The following is a 27,836-nucleotide window of genomic DNA, read 5'->3' as shown; positions in this document are numbered from 1 at the left end:
CTTCATCTTCATCCTGTTAACTTGACCTTCCTGACTAATTCGCAACTTCTGAAGTTCAAATTCTCTCTCCCTTTCTCTCTCTTCTCTCTTTGCTCAGCTAAGAGCCTTCTCTCTATCCCTCTCTTTTTCCTCCCTCACTTTTGCATCTCTCTTTTCTCTCATGGCTATTCTTTTCCTTTCTTAATCTTCTAACTCCATTTACCTCAGTTGTAATTTAAGTTTTTCTGACTCTGCTGCACTTGTCTGTTTCTCTGATACACCTAAGTACTTGACTAACTCCATTATAATTTCATCTTTCATTTTGTCCCTGGTTAGACCCAATTTGCTAAGTCTGAAAGTATAGCCTTTCTTTGTCTTTCTCAACTTTCTTGGCAAATGTGGAAATCATTTGCAAATTCTGGAACCTCTTTAGCAATCTTAAGAGCCATTTCTCTCACTTTTAATCTAATCAAAATTAAATAAATTGTCTCACCTACGTTTTATTTAAGGAGGGCAGGAATAGGAGGACAGAGCAGATGAATGCATGGCTGAGGAGCTGGTGTATGGGAGAAGGATTCACATTTTTGGATCATTGGAATCTCTTTTGGGGTAGAAGTGACCTGTACAAGAAGGATGGATTGCACCTAAATTGGAAGGGCACTAATATACCGGCTGGGAGATTTGCTAGAGCTGCTCAGGAGGAGCTGAGACTGGTATAGTTAGAACAAAAGCTAGTCAAACAGTCAGGGTAGGCAGGGACAAGGTAGGACTAAAAAATTAAACTGCATTTAATTCAATGCAAGGGGCCCAACAGGGAAGGCAGATGAATTCAGGGCATGGTTAGGAACATGGGACTGGGATATCATAGCAATTACAGAGACATGGCTCACGGATGGGCAGGACTGGCAGCTTAAGGAAGGGCTTTTGCCTGAAGCGTCGATTTTCCTGCTCCTCAGATGCTGCCTGACCTGTGCTTTTCCAGCGCCACTCTAATCTAGACTCTGGTTTCCAGCATCTGCAGTCCTTGTTTTTACCTATATGTCAGGTATAGACAGGATAGATCGAGTGAATCCTTAGAAGAGTATAAAGGCAGTAGGAGTATACTTAAGAGGGAAATCAGGAGGGCGAAAAGGGGACATGAGATAGCTTTGGCAAATAGGGTTAGGGAGAATCCAAAGTGATTTTACAAATACATTAAGGACAAAAGGGTAACTAGGGAGAGAATAAGGCCCCTCAAAGATTAGCAAGGTGACCTCTGTGTGGAGCCACAGAAAATGGAGGAGATACTAAGCGAGTATTTTACATCAGTATTTACTGTAGAAAAGGACATAAAAGATATAGAATGTCAGGAAATAGATGGTGACATCTTGAAAAATGTCCATATTACAGAGGAGGAAGTGCCTGATGTTTGAAATGCATAAAAGTGGATAGATCCCCAGGACCTGATCATGTGTACCCTAGAACTCTGTGGGAAGCTAGGGAAGTGATTACTGGGCCTCTTGCTGGGATATTTGTATCATCGATAATACAGATGTAGAAGACAGAGGGTGGTGGTGGAGGGTTACTTTTCAGACTGGAGGCCTGTGACTAGTGGAGTCCCACAAGGATTGGTGCTGGGTCCTTTGCTTTTCATCATTTTATATGAATGATTTGGATGCGAGCATAAGAAGTATAGTTAGTAAGTTTGCAGATGATACCAAAATTGGAGGTGAAGTGGACAGCGAAGAAGGTTACCTCAGTTTACAACAGGATCTTGATTAGATGGGCCAGTGGGCTGAAAAGTGGCAGATGAAGTTTAATTTAGATAAATGCGAGATGCTGCATTTTGGGAAAGCAGGACCTATACACTTACTATTAAGGTCCTCGGGAGTGTTGCTGAAGAAAGAGACCTTGGAGTGCAGGTTTATAGCTCCTTGAAAATCTCCTTGCAGGTAGATAGGATAGTGAAGAATGTGTTTGGTATGCTTTCCTTTATTGGTCAAAGTAGTATTGAGTACAGGAGTTGGGAGGTCATGTTGCGGCTGTCCAGGAAATTGGTTAGACCACTGTTGGAATATTGTGTGCAATTCTGGTCTCCTTCCTTTCAGAAGGACATTGTGAAATCTGAAAGGGTTCAGAAAAGATTTACAAGGATGTTGCCAGGGTTGGAGGATTTGAGCTATAGGGAGAGGCTGAACTGCCTGGGGCTGTTTTCCCTGGAGCATCGGAGGCTGAGAGGTGACCTTATAGAGGTTTACAAAATTATGAGGGGTTTGGATTGGATAAATAGACAAAGTCTTTTCCCTGGGGTGGGGGAATTCAGAACTAGAGGGCATAGGTTTAGGGTGAGAGGGGAAAGATATAAAAGAGACCTAAGGGGAACTTTTTCATGCAGAGGGTGGTACGTGTATGGAATGAGCTGCCAGAGGAAGTGGTAGAGGCTGGTACAATTGCAACATCTAAAAGGCATTTGGATGGGAATATGAATAGGAAGGGTTTGGAGGGATATGGGCCGGGTGCTGGCAGGTGGGACTAGATTGGGTTCGGGTATCTGTTCGGTATGGACGGTTTGGACAGAAGGGTCTGTTTCCGTGCTGTACATCTCTATGACTCTGTGATCTAGGACAGTAATCGGCAAGTGTTTAAATCTGCTAGGATTTTTTGTGCTTCAACTTCTGTTCAAATTTGTTCAAACCTCAGACTGGATCTGTCCAAACCTGTCCAAATCGGACTCGAGCCCCCAAACTGTTACAACACGACAGTGACCCCTTCTGTTAATTAAACCAAACACCCAGAAAACTTCATCGTGCCGCATAATCTGTTAAAATATGAGTGACAGAGGACTCCCAAATTCCACTATTGAAAGAAAATAATAGCAATTTATACTTTAACTGTAAAAGTGAACATTTTTAAACAACAACTATTCACAATTCAAAGCCCCGTTTCTTTTAACTGCTTATTATCTGCCTTCAACTCTATAACAATATACTGTTCCAATAAAACACTTGTTATAATTACATCAACTTAATTTCAAAGCTATGCAGTGGCTGTTGTCTTTGGTGTCCTTCTTCTTTCGGCTAGCGATCTCCCTGGGTGGTTGTCTTTCTTTTACTGCAAATATGCTTCATATGAAAAGGTACCTTTGATAGTGTTTCATTATCTTGTATCTGTCTCAATGGCATTTACCCTGTCTGACTTTCAAAATGCCTGCCTTTTTTGTACCCCCAACATCAGATCATCTCATTGGTTTGAGGTTGGCAAAACAATAAATTCAAACTCAATTGAATTTTTAGCATCCTAAGGCATTGGTTAAACTGGCTAAATTTGAATTGTTGTCAAAACAGCAACCAACCCAGGTATCATTTCACTGCCAAATGTTACATATTTTCAATATTCCAGTGCACTCTGAGACTGCTAGCTAGTGATATGAAAGGTGCTTGTAAGCTCTCAGTGTAGGACGGTGTTCACTCTCTCTTAAAGGTACATAACACATATCTCCAATGCTTATTAGAAATCCAACTGTAAGCTATTTCTGCCCTCAGGCAACAGTGCCATCTTTGACTGTACTCTTGAAAGCTAGACCCAAATGTGACTGAATAAACTATCATAAAAAGATCACATTAGACCATAAACAACAAGAGAATTTCTAGAAGATACTGAGCTAAATTTAAAGTTGGAAAGAACAAAAGCCATTTTCCCAAACTCACTCATAAAACTATCAACCCATACTGATCAATCATCCCTGCCAATTGCAGCTCCGACATTATTTCCTTGACGTCTGTGTACAGCAATCAAGTCTGTAGGTGTGCTTCACGTCTTGATGTTTCATACCCCATCATTCACACTATTGAAAATCATTCAAAATGTGCATTGTTTTAATGTTTTGGATTTTTGTTCTAGAACAAGTTACATTTAAATAGCACTTTTATTGCAGCAGTGTATAACAAATAAGTCATTTTATAATATTGAGCATATTTCCTTTGTTGTACAGTTTTTAAAATCACTTTCTCATTCTGACCTGTTTAAACATAAATATACATTTTTAGGCAAGGCACAATTTTGGAATAGTGGCAATAGATGGAGTTCTTTATGTACTGGGAGGTGAAGATGGTGAAAATGAGTTGCTATCAATGGAGGCCTATGACATTCACACTAAGATATGGACAAAACAACCCAACATGACTATGGTTCGAAAGGTGAGGTAATCGTAAATTTGCTATTTAGAAAGAATTGCCACTATCTTTGTTACAGCATGCTGATCTATGCATCATCATGCAATTGTAGTTGAAATTTTATATGTGTTTGTAAAATGCAAAAGGCTCATCCATTGAATCATGTATGGGTATTGGTCAAGCAATTGATTTAAAGGTTAATGACATCACTTAACACAACTGGATATTGTCTTCGTTTATTAAATAAAAAACAATAAAGCTTTGTTGGTTGCATTGCAAAATATGTAGAAATGGCCAAAACTTGAATAAGTTCTCTTCAAACATTAAAATGTAACCAGCATTTCCAAGTTAGTTTGCTTTGTGATTGCATAAAAGCAAACATAATCAGACGTTCATTTGTAATCCGATCACGTTGCAGGGCCAGCAGTCTGATTTCTATCTGCTGGAAATATGTCACCCAAATCTGTAATGCTGCCTGCCCTAAGTTGTCAAGTAGCTAACAAAGAATAATTAATAAAGAATGGTCCACACCAACACAACCCAGTTATTGTCTTAAATAATATCAATTTCAAGTTAATGTTGACCAAGTTAGTTTAGTGACCTAGGAATTCACTTTCAATCTGTGCTCTTAACTGTCTCCAACTTTCAAACTTTTTAACAAGTAAGACAGTGATGTCAAGAATGCACCTCAATTTATTGTTGACAAGTCATTAATTGTAAACATTCAAATTTACCATGCATCAAAAACTCATATTTGTGAATTTAATGAGGATTGTGAAAGTGACTTCTACAAACCTTTTCACAGCATTGATCCTGAAAGCACAAAGAGGTCTCTGTCTGTCTAACTAATTTAAAAACACAGCATCTCTGTATCATTCTTCCCTCTTGGAAGAAATTTTCAATGTTGTTTTCAACCGCCTAGTTGTTTGAACCAATTGTGATGAGCGCTCCCATGCTTTTAATTCCCCAAACCACAGCTCAGTGAAAACAACTTTTCATGTGTGTACTCAGCGATTTTTTAATATTGTGGATTAATATTATTATTTTTATGTAGACATACAGATTTAGGAATTATACTGTTCGCTGTTACAGGGAAAAGTTTATTTTCAAAAAGTTTTGTTTGTTTCAATCTTAATTGAGTAAGTTCAGTAGACGTTCATCTAGTTTAAATGGTATTTTTATGCTTAATTTAATAATACACTGCCCTTGTTTCTGAATTTTGTCCTTCTCTAATGCTGTGGGTATCATTTTAATAGAAAAGGCTTTTGATAGTGCAATTTAGCCAATTCTGTCTACATTTTTTTAAACAACAAATTGATAATGTAAAAATGTCAATTTTTATAACAATCGAGTTTGTCATTGAGGGAAAATAGTCAAGGATTCCCATTGCTTATCACTATTCACTGTGTGTATTTGAAAGCATCGATGAAGTCATTTTTTAATCGAGAACAAATCACTGGAGATTCCCAGCAGGTCTGGCAGCATCTGTGAAGAGAAAACAGAATTAGGCATTTCAAGTCCGGTGAGGTCTTTTAATTACTGTTTTCTCCCCAGAGATGCTGCCAGACCAGCTGAGTTTCTCTCCAGCAATTTTCATATTTGTTTTAGATCTCCAGTATCCAAGGTCTTTTGTTTCATTTTTAATTATCTCTTGGAGCATTCTAACTTTCCATAAATATAAAATTAATTTCTCAGGGCCAGTCATTACAGTTGCACTTCATTGAATAAGATGTAAGTAGAAAATGCTTGAAATAATCACCAAATCAGGCCACATCTGTGATGAGAAAAAGCGTTAATATTCCAGGTTTCATCAGCACTTTTTTTATATAACTTTCCTAAGGGTTTTTAACTTTAGACCCAAGTCAGTTATAATTATTTTTAATCAATCTATTCAGAAATGTTATTACGTACTTCTGGAATAGATGAGACTTGAATCTGTTCAGAAAGGACACCCCCACAGAGCCTTGCGGAGGGTTTTCGGATCCTTTGAGTGAAAATTGCCATCAATTAAATTGATTTCCCATTGATGATGCAACGCCAAACTCCAACCAGCGTATCTTCTCAAAGTGTACAGTCACTGATAGCAACTTTTGGAATTTCTGTTTTATTGTGCATGTGTGAATGTTCCGGTTGTTTCAATGCAACCTGCTAATAGGTTCACTGTCATTGCCACCTCAAAATCTGGGCCAATATCGCTTGAATGATTTACTAGACTCATTGTTCAGGCTTACATTTGGGTGACATATCTGGTTGATTGTGTTGACTATGAAACAAAAAAAATGTGGTGTCCTTCAGGATATGGGAGAAAGGATCAAAACTGCAAGAAGGCAGGCAGACAAAGCCATTGGGTGTATTGAAATATTTACCTATTCTGATACCTACTACTTGGAGATGGAAGTATCCTTCGCATGTCACCAACATTGAGAAATTCAGCCAATTCACAAATTAATTGTAACACTTTAGGACTTGTTCTGAGATTTATCCAAAAAAATGGCTAAATCTGTTTACAAATTGAGAACGTGGGGGGGTGAAAGGTTAAATTTTCCATGTTTTCTTTCTGAATAGATTGGCTGCTATGCAGCTATGAAGAAAAAGATCTATGCAATGGGTGGTGGCTCATATGGAAAATTATTTGAGTCTGTTGAGTGCTACGATCCCAAGACACAGCAGTGGACTGCGATCTGCCCATTAAAAGAAAAAAGGTCAGTGTGCAATCAGCATTTTCTTGTTAAGGTAATTATCATATCAACATGTGTGGGTTTGTGTATTGGTGTTATGATCTGCTCAAACAACTTGTTTTTTTTGTTCGGACTTTTTCCACAAGCATTAATAATGGGTTAACTTTCCATTAACGATTATTGAACAGAACTGAGCACAATGTGCAATGGATTGTATCAATCATTTGCTAGCTGCTTCTGTTGGAATTTTAAAACAAAAATTGATAACATTAAAGCGAAGATTACATTGAAGAGAGTTGAACAGTGCTGTGTTATGGATTCTGCTTTAGTGTCTCTCGTGTATAGTTTGGCGCTGGTTCTTGTGTTTTCTTTGGAGTTGGCTGCAGGGAGAATTGCCAACAACTGAGACTTCTGAAAACTTCATCTTGACATCCAGCCATTCTGCAAATAGGGAGTTTCACAATTAGCACCTTGTATTTAAATATCAAAGTTGCTATGAGTTATATGTTAGTGTCCCATTTGTTTTCTTTGATGGTTTTTTAACACGGCAAGTATTTGTTTTAAATAGTTATTAAAACCTCATTCATTGGAACAGACTGGCTGAGGGGAGTATAAGTTTAATAGAAGTAAGCCAAATTAACATTACTGAAGAGCTTGTAATTGACAAATAATAAGAATTCTTTTTTGTTAGCATCTAGGTTTCTCATCAAAACTTTTCCAAGGTGATGTGTTTATCACAGTTTTAAATATAAATTTCAGATATTTTAAGCAATATTTATTTAAGTACTAATACTGTGCATTGACTCAGTACAATATGATTTTTAGCCATTTAAAAGTTAAAATTGTTTTAAAACATTAATTCTGAAGAAGAGTCATCTGGGCTCAAAATACTGTTTCTCTTTGTATATCTGCTGCCAGTCCTGACTTTCTCCAGCATTTCTGTTTTTACTTCAGATTTCAGCATTGTCAGTATTTTGCTATTATTTTAAATATTAATATTTGACATCTTTTTCTTGTTTATACTATCATAAACAGATTGTGAGCATGTTTCAGTTATCAGACTTTTGTTGTGGCCTGTAATAGTTTTAGCCCCAGTCATGTTAAAATTGCTTTGTTTTATGGAATAACGTGATTGTGAATTATACATGTAGAAGTGATTTGCAGCAAATTTGTTTTTAAGTTTATGTTGAAGTCTGTTCTTAAAGAGCTCCTTGAGTTTTATTTTCCTGTCCTGCAGCTGTGACATTGACCGCATGGTTTCATTGAAGTATTAAATTGAGTGGGCTATGAACAGGTAATTTAGCCCATCAATTCTAAACAGTTTCAATAAAACTTGATTTTGTCACTGAATCAACCACCTGAATTTAGTTCTGGCACTACAAACCATCTGATCCATTTAACCACTTAATTCAAAGTTGCTTCTTCTAAAATAATGTGATTTTGATTAACTCATTAAAGAGCAATTTGAATTAATGTGCCATTATAATTTAATTGTGTTATTTTAGTTAAGTCAAATTATAATTTGTTCTTTCAAATTATTTTAAAACTGAGAATTCCAAGGCAAAAATTAAAGTGATATTTTGTTCATGTCAGTAAGTGACTAGATTATATTACTTAGTGTGGAAACAGGCCCTTCGGCCCAACAAGTCCACACCTGATCCTCCGAAGAGCAACCCACCCAGACCCATTCCCCTACATTTATCCCTTCACCAAACACTACGGGTAATTTAGCATGGCCAATTCACCTAACCTGCACATTTTTGGACTGTGGGAGGAAACCGGAGCACCCAGAGGAAACCCACGCAGACCCGGGGAGAATGTGCAAACTCCACACAGACAGTCGCCTGAGGTGGGAATTGAACCCGGGTCTCTGGTGCTGTGAGGCAACAGTGCTAACCACTGTGCCACCGTGCCGCCCTTAAGTGTAAAAAAAAAAGCCAAAAATTATACATTGGTTTGACTAACCTAGCACCCAATGACAAGAATTTCTATATTATTGCCTGTAACACAGGTTACCGCTCACGTGTTGTGATTATATGTAAAGCTATGTTTAAGGGTACTGCCACCACTCACTGAAACACCATGTGCAATTGTATGTAAGATTAGAGCATTGCAGGGGTGTGGCGCTACAGAGCGACCAAGTAGCAACTTGACAAGTTGTAAAATTCTACCAACAATTTGGGATACCAAAGTTAGAATATAAATTCAGATTTTGAAATTATTCAGAGAATTAAAACTTTTCTTCTTTCCCTTTCCTGCAGTGAAATTGACAGGAGTTTTTCCAAATTCAAAATTTCGCCCATTTGACAGTTGTAATCAATGATTTGTTCTATTCTCTTATTGAAGCCGCTGTGATTAGTTAAGCTGTGTGAATGGAAAGAGCATGACCAATCAAAGTTTCACCTGCACTTTCACACATCATTTACTTTATCCGTTGCTCCCAATGCAGCCTCATCTACATTGGGGAGACAGGACTTCTACTCACAGAGTGCTTCAGAGAATATCTCCTGGCCACCTGCACCAATCAACCCCATCGCCTGTGGCCGAACACTTCAACTCCCTCTCCCACTCTGCTGAGAACATTCAGGTCCTGGGCCACCTCCATCGCCACTCCCTTACCATCTGACACCTGGAGGAAGAACGCCTCAGCTTTCGCCTCGGGACCCTCCATCCCCATGGCATCAATGTGGATTTCACCAGTTTCCTCATTTCCTCTCCCCTCACCTTACTCCAGCTCCAACCTCCCAGCTCATCACTGTCCCCATGACTCTTCCCATCTGTCCATCTTCCTTCTCACCTATCTGCTCCACCCTCCCCTCTGACCTATCGCCTTTACGTCCACCTCCATCCACCTATTGCACTCTCAGCTACCTCCTTTACCCCAGTCCCACCCCCTCCCATTTATCTCTCCACCCCTGAGACTCCAGCCTCATTCCTGATGAAGGGCTTTTGCCCTAAACGTTGATGTTTTCCTGTTCCTTGAATGCTGCCTGACCTGCTGTGTTTTTCCAGCACCACACTCTTGACTCTAATCTCGAGCATTTGCAGTCCTCACTTAGGATCCCTGTACCAGGCTATGCAGGCACACATTGACATCAGCAATTTCTGGTAGCAGGAGGTATCATATTAATGTAAAACATTCTCAGACTGTGAAAACTAGATGTGAGAGATAATTATATTACATCCCCAGAAGATTGCTATCTTGCAGAAAGATGTTATCTCAGTGGAGTTTAGGAATGTAAGAAGTAGACACTAGGCAGGTAGTGAAAAAAATAGGATTTTGCTTGAAAAGTATTGTGCAAGTGAAGGATGGGGAGTGAAAAAGTAGAGCAAGGAGTTGTGGTGAACTTGAATATAATTGCTGAATATATGACAGATTTTAATCCTATGCATTATCCCCCCTCCTGCCCCATGTGCTCCCCCCACGCCCCAAACACACCCTGTTCCACCCTTACTTAGCCCAATGTGCATATGTAGGTTAAATTGATTGAAGTGGCATTCAGATATTATGGAAGTAAGTTGAGGATTGGGGAATCAATTTGCTGTAGAGGCATGATTTATTAATTTAATTATGCTAATGAGTGCAAGTCTCCAGTTGTAACAGATTTTTAAATTTTAACATCTGTGCGCTATGCTTTCCATGGGGTTGTCAGCCCAACAGCGAGAGAATAATGGAAACTGCTGGATCCTAAAGTTAAATGCCTTTCCAGCAGAACCAGGTCTGCCAGGAGAAGCAGGAATGCTGTCATCACAACCCCAACCACTCCCACAACTTAAAGTTGAGGGATGAGTGAGAGAAACTATATTCTGACTTGCAATATGCCGTGCCACAGGACATTAAACAGAATTCATAATAATTGCTAAATGTTTTTTGTACTCTTGCCTTTTTGTCAGCATGGCTAAATAGTAATTTAATTTTATTCTCTTGTTTTCTCATTTGAACCCATGATAACCTGAGATGTATTTGTAACAAAAGCAAATTGTTTTCTACCAGTGAAATCTAGATTCTAATAATATTTAACTTACAAAATTTATCTTCATTGAAAATCAAAGAAAGGGGATGGGGAGACCAGTAAATAATCCTTTGACAATAATGAGAAATACATTTCAGGCCTGTTTGTCAACATATTGGTCTTTTTATAACCACAGTAAAACTCTACATGTTTATAGAGCCTCTTAAGTGAAAAAAAATGCACTTCAGGAATTCATCCTAAACCCCGTAAATTGTAATTGTTGTACTTCATTTGATGTAGGAAGCCTAATGTATGACTGACTGACTGTTAATATTTACATTTTAAATGTTGTCTAGATGCATCAAACTTGCAAGTAGGTCTTTTTAATGTATGTTTCTTTACATTGTAGGTTTGGTGCAGTAGCATGTGGTGTTGGCTTGGAACTATATGTTTTTGGTGGTGTTCGCAGCCGTGAAGGTCATGATGCGGAAAGCAATGAAATGGTCACCTGCAGATCAGAATTTTACCATGATCAATTCAAAAGGTAACCCAAAGCAAGGATGCAATCTTTGCTACACTAACCTCAGAAAGGCAAGCTTATTGTTAGAAATCAAAAGAATTTTTAATAACAGTTATTATTATTAATAATAATACTGATAATGAACTCATTAGCTGCAAACATCCAAGCAAACTTTGGATTCCATCTTGAAAACTAAGTATTGGTGATCATTATGGTTTACTTTGAGTCACTGCATTCAATTGAATGAGAGAGATGTGTGTTAAATCAATTTTTATACAAAAGCTGTAATAACAAGTTCAAATAATTGATGATCTCTATTGAGGTACAAAGTAACCTAACAATAGTGATTAGATTGTCGTATCACAGCCTTTTAAAAATTAATTCTTCCATTTTCTGATGATTATACATGGATACAGCAATATTGTGGTTACATTATTGGACTGCTAATCCAGAGACCTGTGTATATATCTGGAGATGTGTTCATACCTCACCAGTGGAACTGCTAAATTTAAATTCAGTTAATAAACCTGAAACTAGTAATAGTTGTGCCCATAAAAGTATTAGATTGACATCTGATCATTGAAGATCTCGTTATGTGACTCCAGACTAACAGCAATGTGGCTGACTCTTTGTGCATTCTTAAATGACCTAGCAAACCACTCCATTCCTTCAAGCTACTATAGAAAAGTATAAAACCAGGCAGACACCCAGTTTTGACCTTAGCACCAGATGTGACCAAAGTATAACCATTCCTGATGAAGAGCTTATGCCCAAAATGTTGATTCTCCTGCTCCTTGGATGCTGCCTGACCTACTGTGCTTTTCCAGTACTACACTCTGGACTCTGATCTCCAGCATCTGCAGTCCTCACTTTCTCCAAAGAATAACAAGCAATTTTAACCCTGTAAAATGCTACTCACTAATATCTGGTTACATTTTCCAAGATTGAGAAAGCTGTTCCGTAGATTGGTCAAGCAGCAGTTGAACTTCATCATACCCACCAAATCACATATTTTTAGCCCATGTTGCAGATTCCTATCACTATCCCTGACTAAGTCCAGTTTTTCCAGCAGCAAAGATCCTCCAGAGGTTTCAGTCAGGAGATGTGGTTCTAGGTGTACTTCTTATTGACTCAGGATATATTCACCATTGATTCTGAATGTCTTTAAATCCTATAGTATCAAGTCAAACATAGAGAATGAAAATTTCTGCTGATTACCACCCATTGTTCTCCATGAGCAGATAAATCAGTGGTTCTTCAGATTTCAGACCACTTGAAAGAGGATATCAAAAACACAGGATGTACTCTGGATAGAGGACTTCAAGGTCCACCATTAAGAGTAGCTTGGTTACATACTATTGACCAAGCTGGATTTGTCTGGAATGACATAATGGAATTGCATAAGATAGTGAGAGAACCGACATAAGTGGAAAAAACCTACATGCCATTGTGTATACTTACCTACCTGTCTCAGATGCATCAGTCCCTGGCACTATTATTGGGAATGACCACCACACAGCCCTTGTGGACCAAAGTCTCATTTTCAAAAAGTGCACATTCTCCACAATGTTGTGTGATCGTACCACCATGTTAAATAGGAGACATCACAACATAGTCAGCAGCTTAAAACTGAGCGTCTATGAGTTGTTCTGGACTATTTGCAACAACAGAATTATGTCTACCCACAGTCTGTAACTTGATGGCGTTAAGTTCCTGTAAATGTCTTGAACCTTTATTTGTGTTCTTAACATGACAAAAATATGGAAGTCAATAGGTTTGGTATACCAAAATAAGAGCATTTATTCAGAAATAATGTAACTCTGTAAATCAGATGATAGTTTGAATTATACACAGCCTTTACTGCCTGGAGCAGCTCAGACACCAGTCACCATTTGTTCTGGTACTGTTTAACTTCTATCTTCTGTTAACCTGTATAACTTTTGTGTTGGATTTATCCCGCTCTAGCACTGAATTTCTTAAACCATCTTTGGTAAAAACAATTGACTCATACCTTGCATAATACAATTAATATGATCAGCACGTCATTCACATTTATGTCAATAGACCACCAATGCACAACCAATAGCTGCAATTAATAAAGTCTAGGACACACAAACAATTTAGATTCTCAGTTGTTCATTCTAACCCAATTACAACCTGAAAGTAGCAATTCAATCAGAAATATACAGATAGCTTAATTATTTTGAATTGTCCTTTTCCTGTCTCCATTGTTAAACTGTACATTCCATAGATAATCTTCTCATTTTAAATGATCCAATTACTAAGTAATCATTATGAATTGTTCTAACCGCTTGACCTTTGTATGAAACTGGACATCTGCAGAGACAATATGTGATGCTTGTATGACATCCTTTTATTTACAAAACCAGTATTGGCAGCAATCTTCTATTAGAAGTGGCAGGTGATGATCAAGGGGTTTTTGTAACTGGATACTTATGCCCTGTCGGGTTCCACAGGCATCTTGCTATTTGATATATATATAAATGATTTAGACTTGAATATTGATCAGTAAGTTTGCAGATGATACTAAATTTGGTGGAATGGTAAATAGTGAGGAGGATAGCCTGAGATTACAGGAAGATATAGACAGGCTGGTCAAATGAGCTGATCAGTGACAAAAGGAATTCAGTCTGGATAAGTGTAAGGAGATGCAACTGGGAGGACATATAAGGCATAGGAATACATGGTGAATGGCAGGACCCTGAGAAGCATCAGTATATGCATCAGTCAGTCTCTTAAGACAGCAGGACAGGTAGATAAATGGTTAAGAATGTATATGGGAAACTTGTTTTTATTTGCAGAGACATGGAATTTAAGAGCAGAGAGGTGATGCAGGAACTTTATAAAACATTGGTTCGATGTCACTTAAAATACTGTGTGCTGTCCTGGAATCCACATTATAGGAGGAATGTGATTGCACTGGAGAGGGTACAGAGGAGATTTACCGGGGTATTCCCTGGGCTGGAGAGTTTTAGTTATGAAGAGAGATTGGATAGACTGGGGTTGTTTTCCGTGAAGCAAAGGAAACTGGTGGAGGACATTATTGACATTTATAAAATTGAGGGGTGAAGACAGGATGAATGGGAAAAAACCGTTTCCCTTTTAGTGGAGAGATCAATGAGTGGGGCAGGAGGCTTAGAGGGGATGTGAGGAAAAGCTTTTTCACCCAGAAGGTGGTGAGAATTTGGAACTCACTGCCTCCCTGGCTGGTAGACGCAGAAACCTCCATGTACGTTTAAATATTTCTTAAATGTTATTTGGAATGACAAGGCGCATCAGGGTATATCAAAAAGTGTGGCACTGGAAAAGCACAGCAGGTCAGGCAGCATCCGAGGGGCAACGGAATCAACGTTTCATGCATAAGCCGTTCATCAGGAATGTCATAAGGCTCTGGGCAAAGTGCTTAAAAATTTAATTATAATAGTTAAGTGGTTGTTTTTGACCAGCAATGGTCAAAGGGATTTTTTTCTGTACTATAAATCTCTATGACTGACTCTAACCCAACAGTTAATTATTTATCACAGAAGCCCACAAACATTTATCAAGAATAATAGTAAAATTCATAGTACAAGGTAAATATATGAAAACTGACATTTCATATGGCTAAGCATATTTCTCAGTCTATTACTACCCTGGAACATAAGCTGGACAACAAATATAGCTAAAAATAAGATGCCAACCTGGTAAACCAACATCAGCTTACTTGCATGCTAAATGAAACATCAAGCCAAGAAATCCCACAGGCAAAGATTTGCAGTTTTGCTACATCTAGTCGTGAATAATAATAGAGGAATGAATAAATAGCAGGAGAAAAAGTATCCAGAAACATCCCTGTCCTCAATAAAAAGGAAACCAGCATGAGAGTCAAAAATAGGAGACTGAAACATTTGCGGTCAACTTCACTCAGAAGTGCCAAATCAAAGATTCATTTCAGTCTCCTCATGAGGGCCTCACCATTACTGATACTAATTTTTTTCCAATTTGATTCACCCTGTGACATCAAAAAATGACGGAGTACATTGGATACAGAAAAGCTTTAGGCCTTGGCAACATTCCAGTTATGGTGCTGAAGACTTATGCTCCAGAACTCATCAAGCCATTCTAGTAGAATCGTAGAATAAAATCCTTACTGTGTGGAAACAGGCCCTTTGGACCAACATGTTTACCCAGGCCCATTCCTCTACATTTACCCTGATTAATGCACCTAACCTACACATCCCTGAACACTATGGGCAATTTAGCATTGCGAGTTCACCTAACCTGCACATCTTTGGATCCTGGGAGGAAACCAGAGCACCTGGAGGAACCCACACAGACGCTGGGAGAATGTGCAAACTCCACACAGACAGTTACCCAAGGCTGGAATTGAACATGAGTCCCTGGTGTTGTGAGGCAGCAGTGCTAACCACTGAGCCACCATGCCACCTACAGCACTGGTATTTACTGGAATATTCTGTCTAAGAAAATGGGACACATCCAGTCTGGCAAGTTATTGCCCCAGCAGTCTATTCTCAATCAGCAATGAAGTGATGGAAACTATTGTCAACAGTGCTGCATGTTATGATCCCGAAATGATACTTCTGGGCAAGTGAAACCTAGCTTGATAAACTATACGTTTTATTTTTGCAATTTGGTTACTGGAGTGGTCAGTCACTGAACATATTCACACAAGGCTACTCATGTACTTTTAATAAAAGAACACAAGTTTATCACACAAAAAGAAAAAGTATAGGAATGCACATATGACAAATTTGAAAATTTCATAAACACCAAAGGGAGATTCAACCCTACTTCTCAGTGATATCCTTTCCAGTCACTTAATCCCAGTCATCTGATAACTATCTGATACTCCTATCTGAGATCAAAAGCATTCACTTTTGGTGACTTTGTGCATGAGTTAACAGATATGACTCTCTCTAAGCTTCCTTTTTCCAGGTATCAATGTTTTATTTTGAATTTAGCTGGTTGTGGCCCTTGACCATCTGTCTCTGTAGATCATAAAAGTTTGAGTTGGTAAACAATTTAGCACTTGGCCCCCCGGGTTGCTTCTTATTTTACTTTGCTGAAGTCACATTTTTTCTCAGGGTGTTTTGAATTACCTGCTTGAAAATTACCTTCTTTTTTTTAAGAAAATAGCCCTCCTCACAGAACTAAAACCAAAAATCAGTTTTATGTATACTTTAGAATCCAGGTTCTCAAACAAAAATAGCATATTATAAGCCTTTTTCACACACTCCAGCAATGTCAGATGATGCAATGGTAGTCTTGGGAATAGGGTGCATATGAGGTCAGAAGCTCACTTCTGCTTCAAATATGTCACCAAAGCTGTGAACAGGTTGACCTGGTCTCCGGTTGTGTCAGGAAGAGGGATGATCTTGGTTGCCAAGGAATCAGTTTGGAGCAGAGACCCAAAATAATGCCTTTGATCTTCCCAACTTAATTGGTGGAACATTCTGTCATCCAGTACTAAATGGTGGATGAGCAGCCTGATAATTTGACAAGAGTTGAGTTGAGAGTGATGCTGGTGAGATAGAGCAGTTGTCATCCATTAGCCAGTGGAAATTAATGTTGGGTTTTTAGATAATGTCACCGTGAGACATGGTGTAGATGATTAATGTAATGGGGTCAAAAATATCTCCTTGGGGGACGCTAGAAATTACTGGATGGATAGGGAAGCAAAGCCAATATAAATGTTCCCCTGACTGTCATAAGACAAATAGGAGTGGAACCAAATAGAGCTGATCCACTGTGCTGAATGATAATGGGAACGCTTAGAGCAATATTGACCAGAAGAGTAGGAGAACCCCATGTTTCCTTTCAACTCGAGTAAGGGATCTTTTGCATCCCCAGGAACTAGGAGTAATCTAATTTGAAGGGCAGTGCAGCATCCCTCCAACACTACAGTAGTGCCTCTGCTTAGATTATGTGCTTCAGACTTGTAGTGAAAACTACAATCTTCAGATCCAGTGGCAATATTGCTACCAATGAACCTTGCTAATGCTTGAACGTGCCATTGATTTTTAGTTGTCGTCCTATTTGCTTTGATTATAAATCAGTCATTTTTGTTCTCTGACCATGACATTCCATTCTAAGGAAATGCCTCTCATTCTTCTATTAAATTCAATAAATGTTGATCATTTTGCAATGATATATTAAGCCTGTAATAGTGCTACATTAAAGTTGAAAATTCATCCTATTTGATTAGAGACAATTATTTGACCTATAACAAAACTATTTCAGCCAAGTTTTTTGAGAGTTTTGAGAATTGACAAGTATTCTTTTATTGCATCTGTGCTATAGTAGCCCTTACTATTTGCATTCAGTTTAATTTTATTACCACCTAAATCTTGTTGTTTGTATTTGCCTATACATACTTTTTAAGCAGACTTAACAGTCATTGTCCACAGCAGTTGCAGTTTTATTTTAAATGGACGTTTATTGAGTTGGGATCAGTCTACAGAATTGTCTTACACTCGTGAGATTTGTTGAGATAGAGTGAGTTATTCTTTATCTCTTAATTCTTTCTTTAAGAAAAGTAGTTAAAGATTGGATTAAGCATGTGTTATTATGCCAGTTTACAAAAAACAAGAAGGTCTGTTGTACGTAGAATATGTATAACAAGTTAAAAAGACTTAACAGATTTCTTAGAGTAACTTCAAAGTATTTACAAGTATCTCTGAAGTAAGATGTCATTTAAGAGGTATAGCTATATGAGAGAATTGCCTGCAATATTTTCTTGAATTTTGGGACACTTCCATTTTCATACTCTCCTTTAAAACTGTTTTTATTGTTTGACTTGCTGGTGAATATTTTGCCTCCTTGTATGAAACTGCTGGTTCCACAAATGATCATTTTAAAAATAACCAGTAATGGCACAGTGTGATATTGCACCAATATTTTTAAAACCATAAAAATTTTGTTTGTCATACTTATTTTCTGTGAAGAAATAATTCACATTCATATGATGCTGCTTCATGTTTCCAGTTGATCAAAAGCCCTCCAAATAGATTTCAATTTACTTTTGAAGTGCACTCTTTGTTATGTAGACAAATGGAGTTGGCTTTCACAAGCATCAACAGGACGAATGATCAAATAATGGAATCACATTCATATTGGTTGAAGGAAGAATGCTGGAAGCTTGGACAACTGGCTTTTCTTTAGTCAATGTACAGGATCCCTAACACTCAGCCAAATAACAGACCAAATTGGTACTGCAAGTATTTATTTCCTCAGTATGGTGTTGAAATAGTCTATGCGCTACAGTGCTGCAGTGGAATTTGAGAGATGAAAGTGCTTCCAACTGAATTAAAAGCAAACTATTGGCATAGGGCTGAAAATGTGTTGCTGGAAAAGCGCAACAGATCAGGCAGCATCCAAGGAGCAGGAGAATCGACGTTTCGGGCATGAGCCCTTCTTCAGGAATCTGGCATAGGTCAGAAGGAAATGAAATACTGCAGCCAGTGGTTAGCATTTGTCAGTGTGCATCAACATCTTCCATTGTATTGTGAACAAGTGAGTGTCAACTTCGGCATTTTTAGCATGATTGCAATAAAACAAACTGGAAACACACTTGCTCTTTTTTCCCACATTTTTTTTTTAAACCATGGGAATGTCAGTGGAAAGGGGAATAATTTTTAGAAGTATTGGGACAGATTTTCAAATTCCCACATTGGAATCACTTCATTGCAGCCATGTAATACAGATTTTCCTTCTTGTAAAATGTCACTTATGTCCTCTGTAGGGCTGTGACATTCTTTCTAAACCCAGCTTCCCTTCACTACACTGAGTATTTGCCCTAACCAGTGTTCTTTTTATCCAGCTGTACTTGGCATATGTGCGTCATGATTCATTTATAATATCTAAGAATTCCATTTTTTTTAAAAATAGCTTCATCAACTTATCCTCCTGTTCACACAATTTTATACATCTGAATCTTGTCTCTGTCACTGCTGCTTTAAAATGATTTAACTGTTTCACTATTTACTGAATATGCTTTCTTTTTATCTTGCCAAAATGGATCATCTCCCATTGCTCCCTATTAAAATGTATCTATTTGCCTCATCATCTAACCTACAGCCCCCTCTTTGCAGTTTATCATTGTCAGAGTTTTATATTGTCTACAAAGTTTAATTCTGTGCCCTCTATATCCAAATCCGCTTCTTTTATAAGGTAAATAGTTAGGAACAGCAGCTGTAACCGTGGAAGAACAATACTCTGTGTCAGTCTAAAGAATATTAATTAATTGTGACTGTTTTCTGCGCTTTCACAGACTTTTATTCCGGTTTCCACATTCCATTTTATAACTTATGCAAACCTTATTAGCAGGCTTCCTATGCAATGTCTTAGCAAACACTTCATCTATACAATATCTGTATATTCCGTTATTTCCTCAAACAACTTTTGTTAAATTTGTCAGATTGACATAGTTTTTACAAATTCATTCTTATTCAAGGCAAGCCTTTCTATGTGTGTATTTATCTTGCATTATAGTTTAAAAGAAGCTTGACCACAACTGATTCTACATGAGTTACTGATATATAATTACCTGGTTTATTGCTTTTTGACCAGAGAGGTTTCGAATTAGCAGTCATCTTGTCCTCTGGTACACTTTCCATATACAATGATGTTAGAAAGATTGTGTGAAAGCCTGCTCTGTTTCTGACCTTTGTGAGTCTAAAATGCTTGGAAAATAAAGTTTGGAATGAGACCTTACTCTAGAAGTTTGGTTAGAATACCAGAATTAAGTTTGAGCTTAAAGCATAAAATAGCTTGGCAAGTCAAGCCAGGTGATGTAATTAAATGAATGTTGTGATGTTTTGGTCATTTCTTCTTTAGTTGAAGTGGTCATCTATAATTTTCCCATCAGAAACAAAAATAGAAGTTGCTGGAAAAATTCAGTAGATCTGGCAGCATCTGTGGAGAGAAAGTAGAATTAACGTTTGGGCCATGTAACCCTTCCTCAGAACCATCCTGTTGAGGGTTGTCCTCTGATCTGAGGAAGGGTCACTCATACCAAAACCTTAATTCTGATTTCCCTCCACAGACGCTGTCAGACCGTCTGAACTTTTCCAGCAATTTCTGCTTTTATTTCTGATTTACAGCATATGCTGGGTTTTTTTTTCAGTTTTTATTACAATTTTCCCATGCCTATTTGGGAAAGTAAGTTAGTTTCTTTGTAGTTACGTTGCCAAATCACTTTGGGAATCATTTCTTTAATGGTACCTTGTGTTCTGGATGTTTTGAGAAGATTTAGTAGCTCAGGTTGAGGTTCTGGATGTAGGTTTACTCACTGAGCTGGAAGGTTCCTTTCCAAATGTTTCGTCACACTGCTAGATACCATGTTCAGTGGGTCTCCGGGCGAAGCACTGTTGATAATTCCTGTTTTCTATTTATGTGTTTGTGTTTCTTGGGTTGGTGACGTCATTTCCTGTGGTGACTTCATTTCCCGTGTTACTGACGTAGAGAGCATTGAGGTTTCAAACAGATCAAGAGACAAGCAAATGTGCAGCACAAGTTCAATTATTTTAGGCCCTGATTTGTTCTTGTTTCAGGTCATCATATCATCTCCAATAGATTGGAAAAGCGTATACAGATGAGCAGAATGTAATTGTTTTGCTAACCATTATTAGCAGAGTAAGATTTGTATCAGTAAGCAATTGTGGTCACTTCTGAAGACATTACAGTGACTTCTGAAGCTCAGTTTTTGTTTTGTTTATTTTAACATGCTATTTGGTTATTCTGGTACTATAAAGTTAACAAACATCCATAATAATAGATGAGAAGATAAGATAAGCATCAATACAAATAGACATGAAAAAGTTTAAGCTTAAAGGTTTCCAAAACATTTGCCATTTCCTAAGCAAATGTAAATTCTTCCTGAATTCAGTTTGCAGTTATGATGTTGCAGTCAGTATTCCTGCATATAAACCTTTCCAAGCAATGCCAACTGGTGCCAAATAATGAACTCAACTTCATTTTGACTGCTCTTTCAGATCATCACAGTTTTGTTTGAATACTACTGTATTAATTTGGGTTTATGTGGCGGATAGTAATTGCTTGAGTGGCACTCCTGAAGTCACTGAGGCGATATGAATTTCTGGGCTAGTTACAGGTTTGCATTTATTATTGACTATTATTCTCTGCAACAGAACTCACAATGAAGTAATGGTGAGTGGGATGTGTTAGGTAGAAATTGGATAAACATCAGACTGCAAAATGTATCCTCATTCTGACAAAACTTTGAACTTAGTAAGGGTTTCCTAATTAGGTGGGTGATACTGCTTGCAATCAAAGCTCATTTAGGTTTGCTGCAATGCTACATCAGTATTGTTAGTATTCAACTGTATGAGATTTGCAGATCTATTGAGTCAGTCCTAAGATATAGTTCTTCATTTGTCAGCAAATAGCACATTTTGAATATGAACAAAGAAAATCTTATTATTGTCTCAGTGAGATAAATGTTGACTGGAACATTGTCACTCTGTTTTAATTAGGACAGATTTCTCCATATTTTACATTAAATCAGGGCTATATTGCTGTTACATTTGATTTTCAACTTGCTGCAGAAATTTTACTATTCTTTCACATGTCACACAAGCCATCATGTTTTACAGATGAATGCATGAAGTTTGGAATGAGTACTACGTTTCCAATTCAACCAACTCAATATATTTAGCCTGTAAGTTCTAAGTTCAATTATAACCTAAATACATTGATCTAAGTTTAATTTAGATAAATTTTGTACTTTTTGTGTTGCTTTAGACATTTTATGACCTTTGCATTCATTTCTTTGTTATGTGCAGACAGCTCAAAGTGGGTAAATATGTTCTATAAAGTTGCTGTTTTGGTGCAGAATGTGCATCAAGCATGGGAAATGAAATCCAGTTGTAAATGTTTGAAAGGTGAGGATGGCCTGTCCTACAGCTAAATAAAGAGAAAAATTTTGATTTATGTTACAATAAAATATGTAGAGTGACACTGATAGCTTTGTATGAAATTATTTAAAACAGTTGAGGGTCATAAAGTTATACGGCATGGAAACACACCCTTCAGTCCAACTCGTCGGTGCTGACCAGACATTGTAAACTGATCCTATTTACCAGCATTTAGCCCATGTCCCTCTAAACATCTCCTATTCATGTACCCATCCAGATGCTTGTTAAATGTTATAATTGTGCCCACCTCCTCCACTACCACTTCTGGCAGCTCGTGCCATTTATGCACCACCCTGTGTGTGGAAAAGTTGCCCCTCAGGTCCCTATTAAATCTTTTCCCTCTCACCTTAAACTCATGCCATCTAGTTTTGGCCTCCCCTACACTAAGAAAATGACCTTTGCAATTCAACCTATCCATGCCCTTCCTGATTTTATAAAGTCACCTCTCGGGCTCCGTGCTCCAGGAAAAAAAGCCCCAGCCCATTCAGTCTTTCCCTATGACTCAAGCCACCAATCCTGGTTACATCCTTGTAAATCTTTTCTGAACCCTTTCAACTTTAATAGTTTCTTTCTAATAGCAGAGAAGCCAGAATTGAACATAGTATACTAATAGTGACCTCACCTGTACAGCCGCAGCAGGACATCTCCTATACTCAGTGCACTGGCCAACAAAGGCAAGCATGCCAGAAGCCATTTCCGTCAGAAGCCATTTCTATCCTGTCTACCTGCGACTCCACTTTGAAGGAACTATGCCCCTGTATCCCGAGGTCGACAACACGCACCAGGACTTTACAATTAGCTGTGTCAGTGCTGCCATGATTTGCCTTGCCAAAATGCAGCACCTCACATTTATCTAAATTAAACTCCATCTGACACTTCTCAGTCCATTGGCCCATCTGATTAAGGTCCCTTTGCACTCTTAAGGTAATCTTCACTGTCCTCTACACCACCTATTTCCATGTCAACTGCAAACTTACTAACCATGCCTTTTATGTTCACATCCAAATCATTTATATAAATGACAAAAAAAGAGTGAACCTTGAGATGCACCACTGGTCACAGGCCTTCAATCTGAAAAATGATGCTGTCCAACCTTCAAGCCAATTTTTTATGCAATTGGCTACCCTCCCCTGGGCTCTCAGTGATAGGAGCCATACCTGTCACATTGGAAGATAGTTATGGTTGTTGGAGGTCAGTCATCTCAGCTCCATGAAATTTCAGCGGGAGTTTCTCAAGGTAGTGTACAAGGCCCAACCATCTACAGCTGCTTCATCAATGACCTTTCCTACATCATAAGTCAGAAGTTAGGGTGTTCACCGATGGCTGCACAATGTTCAGCACCATTTGTGACTGCTCAGATACTGAAACAGCCCATACCCAAATGCAGCAAGACCTGGACAATATCTGAGCTTGGACTGAAAAGAAGCATGATTTGGAGATGCCGTGTTGGACTGGGGTGTACAAAGTTAAAAATCGCACAACACCAGGTTGTAGTCCAACAGCTTTAATTGGATGCAGTAGCTTTCGGAGCGCCGCTCCTTCATGAGGAGTTTGTGGAGGACACAATTATAAGACACAGAAACTTTTGCTATAAATTCTGTGTCTTGCAATTGTGAATTCCACAACCACCTGATGAAGGAACAGTGCTCTGAAAGCTACTGCTTCCAATTAAACCTGTTGGACTATAACCTGGTTTTATGTGATTTTTAACTTTGAAAAGAAGCAAGTCTTATTCGCATGCAAATGCAAGATGATGCCTATCTCCAATAAAAGATAATCTAACCACCATCCCTTCACATTCAGTTTTATTACCATCACTGAATCCCCTACTATCAACATCTTGGGGATTATCATTAATCTAAAACTTAATTGGACTCCCCATGGAGGACGGGAAAAATTTATGGCTGTAACATCTTCTCCTTTATTGAGGTATTTTAGGTTTTGGAGGTGATATCCTCGAATTCCAGGAGCAGCAATTAATGTTTTATATGCTGTTGCATTGTTTTGGAACTTTGGAAAAATGTCAAAACAACAGCAGTTTTAAAAGGGAGAAGATCAGACAAAGGAGGTCAGTGCAGGAGAGAGAGAGAAAGAAACTGACACAATGAACCTGCACAGTTACTGCCTTTGCTGTTTGAATTCATGTATCGCTGACATCAGAGTGCATCTGGGAAAATTAACAAAGAGTGAAATTCACAACTGATCTTGGAGGAACTGTTTGGGTGAAGTTCACAGCACAGAAGCAGATAAGTGTATTGTTTTTAAGTGTGACCTGCAGAAAGTCGGCAGTAGTGAGTAACATGGGTTCTTTCTTGATTATATGTTTTTTGAGATAAGTCTCTTGATGAAACTTAAAATATAAGCCATAGCTATTAATTTAATCTGGGGCAGTGTTTTGTAGAGGAATACGACGGTGTTATTTCCTAGGTCTGTAGATTGTGAAGGAGCAAAAACGGCCTTTAGTAGAGTGATATGCACTTCTTGTCAGATGTGAGAGTTTAAAGAGAGTTTAAGGGTTACTGCGGATTATATCTGCAATAAACGTTGGTTGCGAATCTTATCAGATCGAATGGATCGGTTGGAGAGACAATTAGAAGCAATGAGGAATTTGCAACAGTAACAGTATGTGATGGATGGCAGTTATAGGAAGGGGGGAAGTCTCAGATACAGTCACATAGGAGTAACTCCAGGAAAGGTAAGAGAGGTAGGCAGCTAGTGCAGGAGCCTTCTGTGGCTATACCCATTTCAAACAAGTATGCTGTTTTGGAAAATGTAGGGGGTGGGTGATGGATTCTCAGGGGAACGTGGCACGAAAATCCAAGTTTCTGGTATTGAGACTGGCTCTAATGCAACAAGGGGTACGTCAGGTTCCAAGAGATCAATTGTGTGAGAGGATTCTCTAATCCGAGGTATAGACAGACGTTTCTGTAGCCAGCAGCGAAAAATCAGAATGGTGTGTTGCTTTCCTGGTGCCAGGACCAAGGATGTCTCGGGCAGGGTGCAGAATGTTCTCAAAGGGGAGAGGGGCCGTCAAGAGGTCATTGTCCACATTGGAACCAACGACATAGGAAGGGAGAAGGTTGAGATTCTGAAGGGAGATTACAGAGAGTTAGGCAGGAATTTAAAAAGGAGGTCCTCGAGAGTAGTAATATCTGGATTACTCCCGGTGCTACGAGCTATGAGGGCAGGAGTAGGAGGACAGAGCAGATGAATGCATGGCTGAGGAGCTGGTGTATGGGAGAAGGATTCACATTTTTGGATCATTGGAATCTCTTTTGGGGTAGAAGTGACCTGTGCAAGAAGGACAGATTGCACCTAAATTGGAAGGAGACTAATATACTGGCAGGGAGATTTGCTAGAGCTGCTCAGGAGGAGCTGAGATTGGTACAGCTGAGAACAGAAGCGAGTCAAACAGTCAGGGCAGGCAGGGACAAGGTAGGACTAATAAATTAAACTGCATTTATTTCAATGCAGGGGGCCTGACAGTGAAGGCAGATGAACTCAGGGCATGGTTAGGAACATGGGACTGGGATATCACAGCAATTACAGAGACATGGCTCAGGGATGGGCAGGACTGGCAACTTAATGTTCCAGGATACAAATGCTACAGGAAGGATAGAAGAGGAGGCAAGAGAGGAGGGGGAGTGGCATTTTTGATAAGGGATAGCATTACAGCTATGCTGAAGGAGGATATTCCTGGAAATACATCCAGGGAAGTTATTTGGGTGGAACTGAGAAATAAGAACAGGATTATCACCTTAATGGGACTGTATTATAGACCCCCTAATAGTCAGAGGTAAATTGAGAAACAAATTTGTAAGGAGATCTCAGCTATCTGTAAGAATAATCGGGTGATTATGGTAGGGGATTTAAACTTTCCAAACATAGACTGGGACTGCCATCGTGTTAAAGGTTCAGATGGAGAGGAATTTGTTAAGTGTGTACAAGAAAATTTTCAGATTCAGTATGTGGATGTACCTACTAGAGAAGGTGCAAAATTGACCTACACTTGAGAAATAAGGCAGGGCAGATGAAAAAGGACATGGAAGATATAGAATGTAGAGAAATAGATGGTGACATCTTGAAAAATGTCCATATTACAGAGGAGGAACTGCCTGATGTCTTGGAACGCATGAAAGTGGATAGATCCCCAGGACCTGATCAGGTGTACCCTAGAACTCTGTGGGAAGCTAGGGAAGTGATTAGTGGGCCTCTTGCTGGGATATTTGTATCATTGATAGCCACAGGTGAGGTGCCAGAAGACTGGAGGTTGGCTAATATGGTGCCACTGTATTAGAAGGGTGGTAAGGACAAGCCAGGGAACTATAGACCAGTGAGCCTGACGTCAGTGGTGGGCAAGTTGTTGGAGGGAATCCTGAGGGACAGGATGTACATGTATTTGGAAAGGCAAGGACTGATTAGAGATAGTCAACATGGCTGTGCATGGGAAATCACATCTCACAAATTTGATTGAGTTTTTTTAAGAAATAACAAAGAGGATTGATGAGGGCAGAGCGGTAGATGCGACCTGTATGAACTTCAGTAAGGCGTTCGACAAGGTTCCCCATGGGAGACTGGTTAGCAAGGTTAGATCTCACGGAATACAGGGACAACTAGCCATTTGGATACAGAACTGGCTCAAAGGTAGAAGACAGAGGGTGGTGGTGGAGGGTTGTTTTTCAGACTGGAGGCCTGTGACTAGTGGAGTGCCACAAGGATCGGTGCTGGGTCCTCTACTTTTTGTCATTTATATAAATGATTTGGATGTGAGCGTAAGAGGTACAGTTAGTATATTTGCAGATTACACCAAAATTGGAGGTGTAGTGGACAGCGAAGAAGATTACCTTAGATTACAACAGGATCTTGATCAGATTAGCTAATGGGCCGAGACGTGGCACATGGAGTTTAATTCAGATAAATGCGAGGTGCTGCATTTTGGGAAAGCGAATCTTAGCAGGATTTATACACTTAATGGTAAGGTCCTAGAGAGTGTTGCTGAACAAAGAGACCTTGGAGTGCAAGTTCATAGCTCCTTGAAAGTGGAGTCGCAGGTAGATAGGATAGTGAAGAGGGCATTTAGTATGTTTTCTTTTATTGGTCAGAGTATTGAGTACAGGAGTTGGGAGGTCATGTTGCAGCTGTACAGGACATTGGTTAGGCCACTGTTGGAATATTGCGTGCAATTCTGGTCTCCTTCCTGTTGGAAAGATGTTGTGAAACTTGAAAGGGTTCAGAAAAGATTTACAAGGATGTTGCCAGGGTTGGAGGTTTTGAGCTAGAGGGAGAGGCTGAACAGTTTTGGGGCTGTTTTCCCTGGAGTGTCGGAGGCTGAGGGGTGACCTTCTAGAGGTTTACAAAATTGAGGGGCATGGATAGGATAAATAGACAAAGTCTTTTCCCTGGGGTCCGGGAGTCCAGAACTAGAGGGCATAAGTTTTGGGTGAGAGGGGAAATGATATAAAAGGCACCTAAGGGGCAACTTATTTACGCAGAGGGTAGTACGTGTATGGAATGAGCTGCCAGAAGAAGTGGTGTAAGCTGGTACAATTTCAACATTTAAGAGGCATTTGGATGGGTATATGAATAGGAAGGGTTTGGAG

At 38.9% G+C, this 27,836-nt stretch overlaps 1 protein-coding gene across 5 annotated transcripts in view; it reads left to right on the top strand.

The window, feature by feature from the left end:
* Nucleotides 1-27,836, top strand: part of gan (gigaxonin) — a 111,698-nt gene that overhangs the window by 46,019 nt on the left and 37,843 nt on the right. For 3 of the 5 annotated variants that reach the window (XM_043706668.1, XM_043706670.1, XM_043706669.1), the window contains exons 7-9: nt 4,005-4,154; nt 6,696-6,832; nt 11,171-11,305. In XM_043706668.1, coding sequence (XP_043562603.1) covers nt 4,005-4,154; nt 6,696-6,832; nt 11,171-11,305 — 422 coding nt within the window. Of the gene's footprint in view, nt 1-4,004; nt 4,155-6,695; nt 6,833-11,170; nt 11,306-12,458; nt 12,573-21,915; nt 22,232-27,836 lie in introns of those variants that run through there. The other 2 variants (XM_043706672.1, XM_043706671.1) reach the window with 2 other exon arrangements.

This window comes from Chiloscyllium plagiosum, chromosome 17 (genome assembly GCF_004010195.1).
Source record: "Chiloscyllium plagiosum isolate BGI_BamShark_2017 chromosome 17, ASM401019v2, whole genome shotgun sequence".
NCBI classification, from domain to species: domain Eukaryota; kingdom Metazoa; phylum Chordata; class Chondrichthyes; order Orectolobiformes; family Hemiscylliidae; genus Chiloscyllium; species Chiloscyllium plagiosum.
This window is presented reverse-complemented; position numbering and strand designations above follow the sequence as displayed.